Raw genomic sequence first — 16,588 nt, forward strand, 5'->3', positions numbered from 1 at the left:
ACAGGCCCTTTAAGGTAACAAAACATGTATCATGAAATTCTGTTAGTAACCATGCCAACCAAGACACAATGCAATCTGTGTGTCTAGATTAATCACTAATGAATGACTAAATCATTATAGCCAAAAAATTATTGCTTAGGATGAGCAGAAAAAAAAACCCCAACAACAAACATTTCTGTTTATCTCATTTAGGGAGAATACACTCCCTAAAAGTGATAATCATTTTATGTATACACAGTGGAAAGTGGTACTGGAAGTTCAGCATAGTGGACAAATTTCAAGGAATTGCAAAGGTCATTTCTGAAACATTCTATAACATGACACACTTTCTTTAATGGCTATTCTCAATTCCAATCAAGATGTTATTACATAATTTCAACAAGAAAAGAAGATTGAATACTTATGTTTGCACAAAACTGGAGAAAAGGTTATGATTGACTAACCAAAACATCCCAACAGAGTATCATGTTAACATGACTGACTGTCATTCAATCACATCAAAAATACTCAACACTGCCTGGTTCTTCTGAAGCTTCCCCCGATCTGTTATTCTGATTTCTCTTAGAGGTCTATTCACCTTTCATTCAAAACTTTCAGTGGCCAACTTCTGAACCTGATTTGTTTAACTCTCTTCTTCTTCTTCTTCTTCTTTTTTTTTCTGTGTGTATCTCACTTCCTTTGCTGGTTGCAAGACCTGTCACAAAACATTTCAAAAGCTTCGAGCAGGATCAGTCAAAGCCTGCCAAAGAGCTCATCATTTTGCCCAACAATTCACCGAGAATGAAAAAGAAACTGAGGTAATACCTGGAAATTGAAAACGTCACCGGCGTTTGTCACCTATTTCGAGGAAATGAAACAGCTGCACCATTATCTTTTTACCTTGATCCCAATTTGAATTTTATGAGTCATACATTGTATACTAAAACTCGCATATCCAAGCAATGCACCCAGACAAAAACAAACAAGAGATACGTAGAACCGAGAAAAAATTAAAAACATGGAAAAATACACAAACAAAAATTTGGAAAAAAAAAAGTTCAGAGACACAAATCAATAATGAAGGTAGGATGACTTACACTGAGCTCCTGTGTAAAGTTATTGAGCTTGAGTCTGATAAGAAACATTTCTTCATCGGACAATTCCTCGATCTTGGACTGCACCCGCTGGATCATCTCGTGCAGAAGTTCGCTGGCTGCAGGCTCACATATTGGATTGTCTATGTCGATGGCACTCCTGATTGGAGGGAGAGTAATTTGAACAAGCTTCATACTAAGAAGACAATGACCAATAAGAAGACAAAGACCAAATTATTCAGGTATCTGCAATTCTCTCTCAAAGTCTTTACTTTGCTCTTGCAAAGGGCTGCCAAACAAAGACTTGCACGTACTGCCTTTAAAATTTGCATACTGTAAAACGAGGAATGTTCGCGTGCATTTTAATTTCGCGAATTTTGCGAGCGCCAAAATTCGCGGAATTAAAATGCACACAAAAGTTCTTGCCTACACAATATATGCATTGGATGCCATTGGCAATTCGCGAAAATTTTATGCTGCGAGAAAGCCCGTCAGCTCCAATTCGCAAAATTTTCATGCCGCGAATATATTGTGTTTTACAGTATGCTCCCTCAAACAGGTTTTTCCCCGTGACGTCAAAGATTATCTGCATTATGCCACTGGGTTAGCTAAAACAAGCATCAACTCTATGACAAACAAATTCCAAAAAGCAGGTGAAGTAAACAGCTCATGAATCATAACAGACAAATCAATGAATTAATGTGGACTTCGAAATGGGCGAAATTCAACAGAAATTCCCTTAGTTTCAAGCTGACAATAAGCAAGAGAGTATAACTTAGAGTAACACATGGGAAAGTGACCATTTTAATGACCTGCCACTATTTGGTGGCAGTTTAGCTTAGGCCTTTGTGGCGCTAAACAGAACTCGTGATGAATACATAATTTGTAACTGAAACCTTAACCATATTGAACAAATGGCTGACAAGCTGGTCTTAGTGAGAAATTACAAAAAAATCTAATTTTGAGCTGATCTTACCTAACACAAGTTTCCCATAGACACATACTCGAGTATACTTGGGACTACTAGTCTTCAATGGGTTAAAGGCATTCACACTGACAGGAATTAGTGGGATCTACATGTACATCTCGAGATTTGCATCACAATCCAGGTAAATCTCAAGAAGCAAATACTATCAAGATTTTCTATCCCATCATTCAAAAAATATATCACAACCTCAGCACGTAAACAAAAGGGCAAGGGTTATCATTTTAGTAGGTTTTAGGCATAAGCTGTTTGACTGACAAACAATCACGATCAGCAATTACTGCAGAGGTGGACCTCTTCACATGAGTAGGTAAATTTTCGTGCTCTGCTGGGTAAGATGAGTTCCATGTATCTTTCATGGGACCATTTCTGTAATTCATTACAATCTGGGGATGTTTCTTTTCCAACAGCCTACATTGTAGTAACAAAGCATTTCATTCACCTGCTCCCTTCTATTAAGTTCCCTGTTACTAGGTACGGCAAGCCTTGCGGTTGTTTGGGCGACTTTTGTGAACAAAGCATGCATAAAATCTTAATACACTACAGAACCGGTCTATTACGTGGAATCAACTACTACAACATGGCATGCAAAAATATTCTTGTGCTTTTATTTTCGCGCTAGTTTCTGGTTGCGCAAAATGCACGAAAATTTGAACACCACAAAAATTCCCACTTTACAGACTTTTTGGGATATTTCTGTCCATCTGTACGGGCATAAAAAACTTGATATTGTCAACATACACAATTTAGATTTAGGTGATGATATCACAGGCGTAAAACTCTCCCACTTTTTCATTCATTCATTCAAGCATATGACACAAAGTGCCTGGTTGATACCATTTGCTGACTATTGCTAGTTACCTGGGGCATACAATGAGGGGTCAGCATCATTTACTCTCCTACTGAGTATAAATATTATAACCATTTTTTTTTTAAATCATGTTTTTTGGTTGATCATTCAGCAACTACACCCCTTCTCCCTGAAATGTTATCACGGCAAGGTTAGAAATTTATGCAATGAATAGTGAATGTTCAATTTTTTTTTTCAATAAATTTGTTTGACTGTTTGTTTTTTTAAGTGTAATATATCTTACCAGGTAGTACATTTACCCTTCGACACTGCAGGATTTTATCTACCGAAAATCTTACAGCCGCATTTACACCTTACATGACTTACCTGAGCCCCTTAAATCCATTGGGAAAAACATTGACTGCCTCTGGAACACTTTCCCACAGAAGCCTAAACACAAGAGACTCGATTCTACGTTGCAAACTTTTTTCTTTTTTTTTAGGTCACAAATTCTAAGAACACTACCTTTACAGTTATGTCACACGGATGTCCAAAGTTCAGATACAGACACACAAGGCTCTTTGTTCTTCCTTCCTTTTCCTTTGGATTTTAACATTATCCCACATACCTTTTGAGAAACCAAGGATAAAAATAGATACCCTTTGCGCAAAAACTCCGAATGATTTTCCATCAAATCATCATACTATTAAACATGCACACAATTTATCTTTGATACATGTACTACGCAATCCTAATTATACTCTGCATTATTTTAAAATATTGACACTTGTTTGAACTCACGGCATTGTAATTTACAAGAGATTATTGAAGGAATTCAATGCCACGTCTAGACACGACGACGACTTAACATAAATAAAGCAAACGGAAAGAGTTCTTGCATGCCAAACATAGCTTTCCTTTATACACTTACTGGAATTAAATCAGAAGAGCCATCATGTCTACATTCAGATTTTAGAAAGCAAAAAGGAAAGATGGAATATGTGATAAAATTATCCCATCTTATTCCCCATTTATACACAAAGTTTGGTACAGGAGCATTCCTGAAGCACTTTGACTTTATGCCCCTCTGAGCTTGTTCACACAGAGAATCACTACTCGCCACGCCGTAACGAGTCAAGGGAATGTGTACTTTTTTCAAAAGATGAAATTTTGTGAAATTCTCTTTATATTTTCCTTATATTGTTGTACGCATGTGACGTCATACACTGTAGTAGTCTTCTCATCCAGCAGTGACTTCGCAGATACTTAGTATTCATAACTTTTGAATGGATTGTCCAATTTTCCTCAAACTTTCACTGATATGTTCTACTAATATTGCTGCATTCTCTCAATCCTAATGTAAATGAAGGTGGACTTGTCTTTTAAGGGCACTCCAGGGCACGATTGTCTATTAATACAGAGTACAGAGATGTTCAGGAGCGCTCCTGGAGTGCATTAAATCATAAATGCCATGTATAAATGGGGTATAAGCACACATGTACCTCACACATGTGATATGAGAATTGAGATGAGGCACAAACCCAGCTGGCAAAGTCTTTCACATCCTGCCCCGTGTCCCATGGTGGTGTCTCATCAATAAGATAAGGGACTTACCAATTCTGTTCCTCAATCCAGTGGGCACAGTAGTACCTGACCTCGATCGGAAACTGGAGGCCTTGGTAAAGGACCTGCAGCTTTTCCAGATCCTTGCCCTGGAGCTGCTGGAGCTTGTTGATAAGCGACATGGTGGCGGCGATTGCAGACACTGGTCGTTGGTCCACTGCACCACAACAAGCCCAAATTCAAAGTTGGGAGAATGCCTTTGGCCAAATTAGTGTCACACACCTGCACATGGGGACAAATATGTGAATAACATGGTGAATCCATCTGTACTTACACACTGTACACTGTTTAGCTAACATTTTTTTTTTCAAGTGTAAGGAGATTAGTTGTCTTGCAACAAGCAAGTAGAATCAAGTGGAACATGAGTACATCTCATCATAAATGAACTGAAGCAATTAACTGGTGCATACACATGTACAGTTGACTGGGATACCTCCATTCTCATGCAACCACTATAGGTACATTTATTTTATCTAAAAATTTTCAGAGTACATCTCATCATAAATGAACTGAAGCAATTAACTGGTGCATACACATGTACAGTTGACTGGGATACCTCCACTTCTCATGCAACCACTATGGGTGCATTTATTTTATCTAAAAATTTTCAGAGGCAGAATCATGGTCCTATTCAGGCATTTTCGGGGGTTAGATAAACGCAACCGTGTTTTCAAACGCATTTAGAAATGCCGCTTTGAAACGCCATTCAAAGGGCGTTTTGAAATGCGTTTGAGACCACGATCGCCTTTCTGCGAGTAGATAAACACAATGCCGTTTTGAAACGTGCTTGTATCTCAACGTCAACTCCCAGCTGTTTCTAGTTGTGTTTTCTACCCAATATTTGTGTGTGAATGATGAGGCATGTTCAGTGATATGCAGTTGACCTTTACTTCCTGGGTTGAAAGGTGCAAAGCAGCTACCCAGGAACAGTACTTGAACCGTGATTGCATGATGGTTAGATAAACACTGCACCCCAAGACTTGCATTTCAAACCACGTTCACAAACACCAAACCAAACGCATTTTGAAACATGATTCTCTCTCTCAAGTTAGATAAGCGCAGCCTACGTGTATGTGTCATGAGTTTATGGCTCTTCAGGTATATAACATTGATGAAGTTCCTTAATCTTGAACACTGACCAGGGGTTAACATTTGATCCTCTCTGCCCAAAGAAACTTTTATCATGTTTATTTCTATCCATTACACCAAACGGCACAATTGTTGGACTTACACCTCCTGTGTAGAGTGAAATTTTTAAGCTATATTTTGGCTATCTAGACCTTGACCTTTTTAACTCATAATTTTGAGCAATTTTATTCCTTCCAAACATTTTTAACCAGTTAATATTCACTGGGCATTCCTTCCTAAAATTATAGCAGCAGAATTACACATTTCACCGAAGTACAGTGACCTTTGACCTCAACCACTGACCTATGGTGTTCATGCATTTGATTGTCAATTCATTTCTGTCCTCTGCAACAAATAAATCATTGCTAGACATTCCTAGCTAAAGTAATGGCTGGAAATAACAATGTTTTGTAAAAGTACAGGGACCCTTGACCTCTGGCCATTCCCAACTATCATTGCATGAAAATCATATTCTATTCATTGCTACCCCTTCCCACTGGACACTCATGTGGAATTGCAGTTTAAAAAAAAACTAGAGATTGTAATTTGTCATCACTGGCAAATTAAGGTGATCCAATTTTTTTTTAATCAATGATTCGAGTCCTGATAGTGCAAAGTCTCAGCTACAACATATTAAAATCTGAGAGAAATTCACCGAAGCATAAGTATAACCCCATTTACAGTGCGAGGCTTGGCCGCGGCTCGGCCGCGGCCGTGCCCAGCCCCGCTCAGCGCAAAAGGCCAAATGCGAGGCCAAAATTGGCCTCGCATTTGGCCTCGCTCTGGAGGTGGTCTCAGCCGCGGCCGAGCCGCGGCCGAGCCCGGCCTTTTCTTGGTGTAAACGCAAACTGGGCCAAATGCGCGGCCAATTGCGCGGCCAATTTTAGTCTGGCTTCCAAACCCTCTGCCTGTATCTTTCGCTATTCAGGATATTAACCCCCTCAACGTCGAAAACTAGTATAGTTTAGGGTGGTTTTGTCCTGCAAAGGATTCTTTCCTTCGGCAAAGGTCTTTGCCCGAACGGCGACTTCGTCGCCACGGAATTCATTTGGCAAAGGGTCTGAAAACCAGACAATACCAAATTGCATTTGTTTACAAGCAGAGCGCCACTACGACAAAATATTGAAAGGTTTGAATCAAAAGCGCGGCCGAGCCCGGCAGTGTAAACGGACAAAATTGCGAGGCTCGGCCGCGCAATTGAGGCCGGGCTCGGACGCGGCCGAGCCCGGCCCCGCACTGTAAACGGGGTCTAAGATAGTGCTCGATAAAGAGAGTCATGTCAATTTTCACATCTAAAAAAATTCCTTCCCATAGAGATAACACGTCATAGCGAAGTACATATAGCGAAGTACATATGACCTTTGACCCCACTTTGCACAGACAAGATGGCATCTGAGCAAAAAGTGATTATTTTATGAAATGATCCCTGTAACATGGTCTTTACATGTGCAAAATATGGGAAAGATAGGACATGTATTCACCAAGATACAGGATGAAACATCTATGACCTTTGACCCTAATTTACATACCCAAGATGGCATCTGATCAAGTAGTTGTTATTTTATGAAATAATGTTCGTGACATGAACTAAACATATGCAAAATATGGTGGTGATAGGGTACATGTATGTTTTTCTTGAGTTATTGCACATAACGTTGCAAAAAGAAAGAAATATTTCAATACATCGAAGATAAACTTTAATTTCAAGTGAGTTTTTTGACGTGATCCCGACATCGTATGAAAAAACGAAGGGCACACTCACGATAGCCCAAAGTCTCAGCTACAACATATTAAAATCTGGGAGAAATTCACCGAAGCATAAGTGAGCTAGTGCTCGAAAAAGATAGTCATGTCAATTTTCACTTCCAGAAAAACTGCTCTCCCATAGAGATAACACGTAAACTGGTCAAATTTTACAAGGATACTTTCAATCCATTTTTATGAGGTGATAACGTCATCCAATCAAAATTTTGTAATATAAATATGAAAGTACACTTAATAAGCTACAACATACTGAAAACTGGGTGAAAATTGGCAAAGGATAAGTGAGATACGCTCGAGTGAACTTGAAATTTGATGACGTCATTTTGAAAATTTACTTTTTTTTACTTTATTAAGAAATTTGATATCTTTTAATCATTTTGCCAGCATTGCCGCCCCATGAAATGACATGTACAACTCATCAACTTTCAAAATATGTAAAGAAAATGGGGGGTCACCGTCCATCCTGACGAGTAAAATCGGATTTAAAATTGGCGGTTTTTTGGCATAGTTGCACTGTATATCGCCATTGACGCGCGCGCGGATTTTCAACTTTGACGGGCCGGTATGACGTCATATTGAGTCGGATTGACTTGAAACTTGTAGAAATATTCCTTGACATTTCAGACATTCGATCAAAGTGAAAAAACGGGAAATTTCTATTGCATATGAGCTGTGCGTGCGTATATGCGCGCGCACGTACGCGTCCGTCCAAATTTTTCAATTTTTCAAAAAATGCTCCAAATGGTCTGAAACATGTGCAAAAAAAAATTTGAGCTCGATTGGAGCATACAAATATTTCAATGCGCGCGTACGCGCACGTTTTAAGGGCATAGATGAATTTTGAGAATATGTGTAGAATCAGCTTGACTTGAACTTTATGTGACGTAAATTTCATTGAAAAATTCCATTCCATTAATGAGATATGAATGAAAATGTGTTTTCATATAATGACGTCATAGTGACGTCACGGTTGACTGATCACAATGATTTTACTTGATCTGTCGTCTTTGGGACACGATACATATATGGTATAAGTTTGACATTGATAGCAAGAGCACTTCCTGAGCTAATCGAAACACAACTTTTGTCCAGAAAGAAAGAAGAAGAACAAAGAATCCGTACAGATACAGAAGGTGATCCGAGAGGATACTCGGATCACCTAAAAAAAAAATCAAATTTTATCTGTTACCTTGATGGATTTTTAAAAAAAAATCTTATCACCATAATCGCAGATCATGTACAGTGTAGCATACATGTACCTTGGCAAAGAGCCAAGAAACTTGATTAAGAAATTTTCCTTTAATTACAATAACTTATACAAGCTGTGGGACAGACAGACAGTCGGCCAGATAACCCTAAGAAACAATAGTTACGTTCAGACGGCAGGAAACCTCGAGGTTTAGCTCTTGCCCCCTAACTATGACGTGTGTCCACACGACGAATCTTAACCTCGAGGTTACGAAACCTCGAGGTTAAGCTTCTGCCTCCCGTAACTACGAGTGGGTCCCACTCGATGTTAAAACCACAAAACCGGAAGTTTCAGCACACACTGCTAACAATGCGTCTATTTATTCTTTAGTCCAACCCTGTCGGACTCGCTTACACTGCAGAGATAGCACTGCACTGATGACTTTATGCCTTTATGAAGATATTCGTCGAAAACATTTTTTTTAGCGTCGGAGAAGAATATAGAGTACAGTAGCGAGTTTGACGTGTTCAGTTTCAGAGATCAAGCACATGGGAAGAAAAGATGATGTTGTGTCGTGCGTCATAGGTTTTTCACGTGTAGTGTACGTTGTATTTGTGGTGTACGTTTGGGAGGTTGACCCGGAAGCAGAGGAAAATTGTGGGGGCTGGAGTTTACGGCGAGGTCACTCTTATACTTCGAGTTCGTTGTTTTTTGTGTCCACACGATGCTTAACTACGAGTGGGGACCCCCGCGGCTCCTGGTTAGAGCGCTAACCATAAGATTTCTCGTGGCTCGAAACATCGAGCAAACCTCGAGGTTTGCTAACTACGAGTGCGTCTTCACGGTCTCTAACTACAAGCTCTAACCTCGAAGTTTCCTAACTTCGAGGTTAAGGGCTCCCGTCTGAACATAACTATTGCCTCTAGGACCCTTCCCAACAGAGGCATAATGAATGATTAAAACAAGAGAATATCAGCCCCAGAAGTGGCAGCTGCAAACGCATACAGTAACTGTACTGGTCACTGAGAGCTTACATAACACATCATACTGCCGTAAGGTCTCATCATGTTACATATCACTCCATAATCACTTGCCTTTAAAAGCCGAGGACTGCCAGGTCAATGCCACTATAACTAATTGGACAAGAAGACACAATGCAAACAGGTTTCTTGGAAATCACAACCACTACAGCCGGCCTGATCTGATGGCTGGTGTCACCTGGTCCAGAAATAGCGACAGGAGAGACGCTCCATCAAATCCGTTGGGGGCTGGAAGGATTGCCGTTCTTTCCAGGGCCTTAAATTCACAAAGCTTTCTCATTAATTTCTCTATTCCTCTATCAAAGCAAGCTACCATTCATGTTTCTACAACCAATACATGGCTCTTTGCATGTATGATATTGATACCATCAATACATGAATAGCTGCTGCTATTTGAAATCCATGTCAAATCTGCACTGTTTGGTGGGAATTCTGTGAGTGGGCACAAGCACACGAAAAAGTCGTTTGCTACACATCCTGGAACTAGGAATCTGTGGCAGAGGTCAGAAAGAGATGATGCCACCACAAAAAATAAAAGGAAACAAAGTTACTGGTACCTGAGTGGTGAAGAGCAACACAACCCACCTGACAAATGAGCAACAACGGCAAAAAAGGGGTTTTCCCTTTTATGCGGCAAGAATCCTTTAAAATGTTCTCTCTGAAGCGGGAAAGTTCTCATCGCAGCTCTGCCAGTAGATTTGCCAATACTTTATAAAGACTGGAAAATATATTCTATGGGAAACTTTGCCTACCTCTGAACTACGGAAAAGCAGATGTGTCATTAAGTCAAAACCCAGCACTTGACACCAAGAGGTTTAGGATGGGGAGGCTAAATCTGTGACAGAGTGTCAGCTCTCCAATTGTCAAACACTTTGAAAGAAATCAGTATTGAAGGTGAAATTTCATCCCGACAACTTTCAACAATCAGAACTCAACAATCACATAATTTGTAAGCAGTGTTAAACAAAGACAAGTATTAACAGCTAGCAGACTTTGCATTATCTATAATGATAGTTATTGTCATGCAAATTCGTGGTCCATATTAGATGCTCCTCAGACTCGAAAGCATCTTTTTTTTTTTTTTTTTTTTTTTGCTGCTCAGTTAGCTACACACAGCATTATAAAACAAACACACACACACACATATGATTATAAACACTCAAATAAACTAAGTATGGCAGGTTAATTACTTTGTATGTCATAATCACTGTCCCTTGGGGAGTTTCAGCCCTTAATATTCTCAAATACTGGTAACTCTAAATTTTGACCAAGTTCTGTCTGCCACAGCCGAAGGTCTAGTTACTAATATATTCAGCAAAAAAGACTTAAATGACATTCAATGACATTCAGTGAATTCTTTCTATGAATGCTATGACTGTTTATCCTTAGTTCAGAAATATCTCCCCCTCCCCCACCCCCATTCTAGTTACGTTCACACATTCCTACACTTATAGACTAGCAAGAAGTTTCAGTCTTCGATGATTAGCTACATCTTAAGGATTAGTCAATCATCAGAAACACAAGGCATTTAAGGTTTTACATTCTATTCGAAAGCAAGGAGTCCCCACTCGTATTACAGCATCCTGTGGACATCATGAGATAAACAACTCGAAAGTTAGAGTGACCTCTCCATGAACCCTACTAACCCATTGAGGACGGGCTGATTTTGCTACAACACACATATTCTATAGACGCTTGCCCGAGTATACTTGGGACTTGTCCTCAATGAGTTAATCCTCTTCAGCTTCTGGTCAACCTCCAGTGCCCGTTATACACTATTGTATCATTGCACATTATTGGGCGACGCTACATACATTGTAGCTGTGGTCCGTTAATTATCAAAAGAAATGCTCACTTAAAAAATTCAGTCTTTGAGATTAGGTGTCATGTGGATGTGCGTTGTAGTTTGAAGGGACTGTACAGTACTGGTTGAGGTTGGGATTCATGTTTTGAACATTCCTAAGTAAGATAATGAGAAACCTCTTATGAAATATGAAAGAGCATGTAATTTTAAGAAGGATTCAATGTTTATTTGATGAAAATTGGTTTTCAAATGGCAGAGATATCCACAAAAAGTGATAATAATAAAAGGCGATAGGCCATGCCTTTAAATAGGATCTCTTTGTTTCACCTTGTCTTTGGATATCTCAGCCATTTCAAAACCGATTTTCATCAAATGAATTTTTGATACCCCTTAGAATTGCATGCTCTTTGACATCTCATAGAGTGGTTTCTGAATATCTTGCAAAACGTTAAAAGCTAAATCCTCACCTCAACCAGAACTGTACACACCCTTCCAAACTATATAGGCTAACCATAAAGTTTGGAACTTCAAAGATTACAAACGTCATGTGAATGTAACTATTGACATTTGAGACTCTGCTACAGGTGAACTATCTTTAGCATTCGCTGCTGACAAAACCTCCTCGCCACCAACTACCAGGAGCAAGTTATCTCACGCAGTCTGAAGTGTGAGCAGGCATAAGAGCTATTGCTTGACTACTTAAGCACTATATATAATGTCTATCATCATCACACATGTGAGACAAATAGGGTAACATTTCGCTTTCATCCCAGACACACGGAACATGATGCTCCTTTTACTGTTTTCCTGGGAGGGTTCCTCTTCGTTTTGTTTTTTGTCAAGGGTTTTTTGGACTCGGGTAATTTCAGTCAAAGAAGAAAAGTTTTCATCGTGGTTTAACTTGATTCTCAGACAATATTTGCTGCATATCAAATGCAGGTTTCTCAGGTTTCATTCAAAATGCATATATAGAATTATCCCCTAACCAAATGAAAGTGGCACGCAAACTCTTCCTTTTTAATCCTGCCTATGCATACACAGCATGAGCACAAATGCAAAATGCATCAGTTCTGACGACACTCTTATAGGAAACCAAAGCCCATAATATAAAAGTGGATTGAGAGAAAGCAGTGAAATTAGTAGTACACATCAGTGAAAGTCTGAGGAAAATCGACAATCAATTAAGAAGTTATTAATTTTGACAGATTCGGTGCCATTGTCACTAGATAAGGAACTACTTCACTTCATGACATAATTTTGCACAAAATATAGGGAGAATTCCACAAAATGCAATTTTTAATGAAAAGTACACATTCCATCGACTTGCCACTGACATGTACATGTAACAGGTAATATTATTCCTCCTGCTTTCTGACAGAGGAAAGTCAAGTGCTCTTTCATTATGCAAGAAAACTGAAACTATGCTGAATTTTCTCTTTATTTTCTTCATAATCCTGTCCAAAATGAGGTGACAAAGTGCAGTAGACAGCATCAAAACTTTAAAAATTCACAGCTTTTGGATTGACCGTCCAATTTTTCTGATGCCTTCTGCTTTGATTTCATCCTTATCTACATTTAGGCTTTGGATTCCTTTAAATGCACAACCTGATAACATTTCCTATGACAGCTCTGGTAAATGCACTTCCCTTACCAGTCATGAAGACAATGGAGAAAGCAACTGTTTGCTTGTAGGTCATATATGGGACCTACTTCTCTGTATGACATCATGACCCCGTTTACAGTGCGGGGCTGGGCTGAGCCGCAGCCAAGCCGCGGCCTCAATTGCGAGACCGGGCCCCGCAATTTTCTCCGTTGACACTGCCGGGCTCGGCCGCGCTTTTGATTCAAACCTTTCAATATGTTGTCGTAGTGGCGCTCTACTTGTAAACAAATGCAATTTGGTATTGTCTGGTTTTCAGACCCTTTGCCAAATGAATTCCGTGGCGACAAAGTCGCCGTTCGGGCAAAGGCCTTTGCCTAAGGAAAAATCCTTTGCGGGACAAAACCACCTTAAACTATGCTAGTTTTTGACATTGAGGGGGTTAATATCCTGAACAGCAAAATAGTACTGGCAGAGGGTTTGGAAGCCAGACTAAAATTGGCCGCGCATTTGGCCGCGGCCGAGACCACCTCCAGAGTGAGGCCAAATGTAAGGCCAATTTTGGCCTCGCATTTGGCCTTTTGCGCGTTTACACTGAAGCGGGGCTGGGCCGAGCCGCGGCCGAGTCTCGCACTGTAAACGGGGTCCATGTCAATACAATTTATGAGATACGGCAAAATCTGCAGAGTTCAAAGAAGATGGGTAAGTAGTATAGAGCTCTCTCGATAGCATGCCACTTTCTGGCCGTCTGACATCGATATAAAAACCCACAAGGAGAATCTTTTCATACTACCCTGATATCCACAGTGTCTCATTTCACATTTTGAAGGCTCAGCAGCTGCACAAATGTATACAGTGTGTTTGCCAACATATTTAATGTAATTCGTAAGTGATTGCTTTCATTTACGTGAGTGTGCAAATGTGCAAGCAAGTGTGACTGCACAGCATTACATGTGTATGCAAGTAAATAATTGAGGGGGCAACTCCAAACAGGAGAATACATTTCCCCATCAATCGGACAAACCGAAGCACGTCCATGGTCAGATTAACTTACATCATCTATCACTAATATCATGAGATAAATGGCATATGAGTCATACTTTATGGCTACAGCATGTATTTGCTGTTGTTTCAGGCAAACAGACAAATATATAAAGTAAACATCACACAAAACAGCATGCATATTCCTTCTTTATATTAAAGGGATGGTACAGTATTGGTGGAGATGAAAATTGGGCTTTAACTTTTTTGCGAGATACCAAGAAAACACTAATGAAATAGTACAGAGCATACCATTTTAAGAGGAATTAAAAGTTTATTTGATGAAAATCGGGTTTGGAATAGCTGAAACATCCAAAACAAAGTAAAATAAACGATCGTAATAGAATGTGGGTCCCACACTTTATTAGGATCACTCTGTTTTGGATATCTCAGCTATTCCAAAATCAATTTTCGTTGAAATCCTCATGGAATTACATGCTCTTTCATATTTCATAAGAGGTTTCTATCTCACCAAAAGTGATAAAACCCTGAAGTTAAGTCTCAGCCAAAACTATACCATCCATTTTTTTTTGGGGGGGGGGGGGGTAGGGGAGAAAGGGGTGCAAATGGCAAGTTAAATAAAGCTAAAGAAACTCTACACTCCGTTAGAATATACGTTGTAAGATACACCTTAAATCTGGGTCTGCTCAGACTTTGAACTGCATAACATGCAGGCCTATATAACGTATTGTACAATGTGCATCACCGAATGGCAGTTGTAGGCTCTACCGAAGATGATGACTGAATCTGCAAGACAGTAGGCCCGTTCACACACAAGGGAAAAAGTGCGATTTAAAAATCGATTTTCTTATCACGATCAAAATTTCGAAATTTTTTCCAGTGTGGACAGAAAAATCTCACTAATTACCGCGATCCTTATCGCGATCCAACTCGCACTATTAGTGCGATTTTTCAGAATAATCGCGATTATTTTGCCAAGCGTCGTGTGTTTGAGCGCGATCGAGATTCGGAAATCGGTATTTTTAGTCCCATCGTTCGTAGCGCGTGCGAAACTCTATTGGGACTGCGGGGTCAGTCTTCGGTCATGCAAGATTCGCGCATGCGCAGTTTGGCCACTGATCGTTCTTTCCTTGCTGCGAAGTGCGATTTTTCCCTGTGTATGAACGGTCGAAAAAAAAAATCGAAATTTGGATCGCGATTGAAATTTCAATTTTCGTTGTTTGTGAACGGGCCTATTGTAGTAGCATTGAAAGGGTGGCCAAATACGTGTCTTCAGCAACAAATCTCCGCATCAGCCCACCTACCCTGTAAAATGTCAGAGTATAAATACTACAGGCTCATACATGTACATTCATAAATCATCAACTATGCAGACATTCCAGACTGTATGACAAAGACAAGTCAACAGAATGCATGGCTGGAACTAGACACATGCCACAGATGACGACTTAAAAAGACAGACTTGGAACTTTGACCAGGATCACTAACATATCTTTAGACACCAGGAACTATCAGGTGTAATTCACATCTTTAACCTTCTGGGGTCTGCGCCTGAGAAGAAATACTGTACATGCAAAGCAAGATATTTTCAGGCCATGAAACTTTTGCGGATTGGAGCAAACGGCCTTTTACGAGCCACAAATTTCTGTGTGAACTGCCACTGGCATTCAGTGCATATCTAATAGTGTAGACAAGAACTTTCGCGAGCATTTTGATCTTACGAATTTTGGCTCTCGCAAAATTTGCAAAAGCAAAATACGCGCAAATATTTCCGGTTTTACAGATACTGCTAGCTGAGGTTTTACACCAGTGAAATACACCTTGCTTCTACCTCGAGCAAGGCAGGCATTCACAACATGAAAACATAATGACAGGGTTCCATTTCACAAAGTAGGACGCAGTGATTGAATGTATCAAAGTTCACCTCTACATTGTACAGTACATTGTTCGTCATATGAGTGGTTGTTCTACGCCCATCATCCCCGCCTCTTTCCTGTCCCTCACTATACGGTGAGTAGACACCAGTCAACCACGTGCTGCTGTGCCGACTACCGTATAGGCCATACATGTTTACTGTTATCCTCTGAATCAGGAGGGATTGGTACCACCATCATACATGTAATTCTACCATGCACCTGTTTCCAGTACATTTGCTTCTGTGCACATGAGTAGCATGTAGTGAGTGTCTGGTGTTTTGAATTACCGTCTAAATGTGGATCATTTCAGGATTACACATGATGCTAACAAGCTCTGGATGCAAAGGCTTCAGCAGACAATAGAACGAGTATTTTATATGAAAAGCACAAATGTATACCTAATGGCCCATATTCCCAGACGTCGTCTAGATTTAGTCCATGGATTACCCTTCTCGTATGAAGTGGTACTTTTATCTTTTGGACTTGTTTTTGGAGTGTGTGAACGAACAATATTATGCCAAGTTACGTTACACTTCTTTGTTACAATTTCAATGTCACTCACTGCGAGTTGCACAGCACATACATGTATCTTTATGTTGTTCGCTGAAATGAAAATTGCAACAACACAGTCAAGATCTACACTGGATTCAATAGCCATTAGAGCCTGTGGAAGC

General features: G+C 39.9%; 1 protein-coding gene across 4 annotated transcripts in view; it reads right to left on the bottom strand.

The window, feature by feature from the left end:
* Positions 1 to 16,588, bottom strand: part of LOC140237771 (signal transducer and activator of transcription 5A-like) — a 74,624-nt gene that overhangs the window by 42,904 nt on the left and 15,132 nt on the right. For all 4 annotated transcript variants that reach the window (XM_072317703.1, XM_072317705.1, XM_072317704.1 and 1 more), the window contains exons 2-3: positions 4,463 to 4,693; positions 1,077 to 1,233 (exon numbers count right to left, since the gene is read on the bottom strand). In XM_072317703.1, the coding sequence (XP_072173804.1) occupies positions 1,077 to 1,233; positions 4,463 to 4,593 (288 nt within the window). In that variant the 5' untranslated portion in view covers positions 4,594 to 4,693. The remainder of the gene's footprint in view (positions 1 to 1,076; positions 1,234 to 4,462; positions 4,694 to 16,588) is intronic.

Source organism: Diadema setosum, chromosome 14 (assembly GCF_964275005.1).
Source record: "Diadema setosum chromosome 14, eeDiaSeto1, whole genome shotgun sequence".
In the NCBI taxonomy this organism is placed as follows: domain Eukaryota; kingdom Metazoa; phylum Echinodermata; class Echinoidea; order Diadematoida; family Diadematidae; genus Diadema; species Diadema setosum.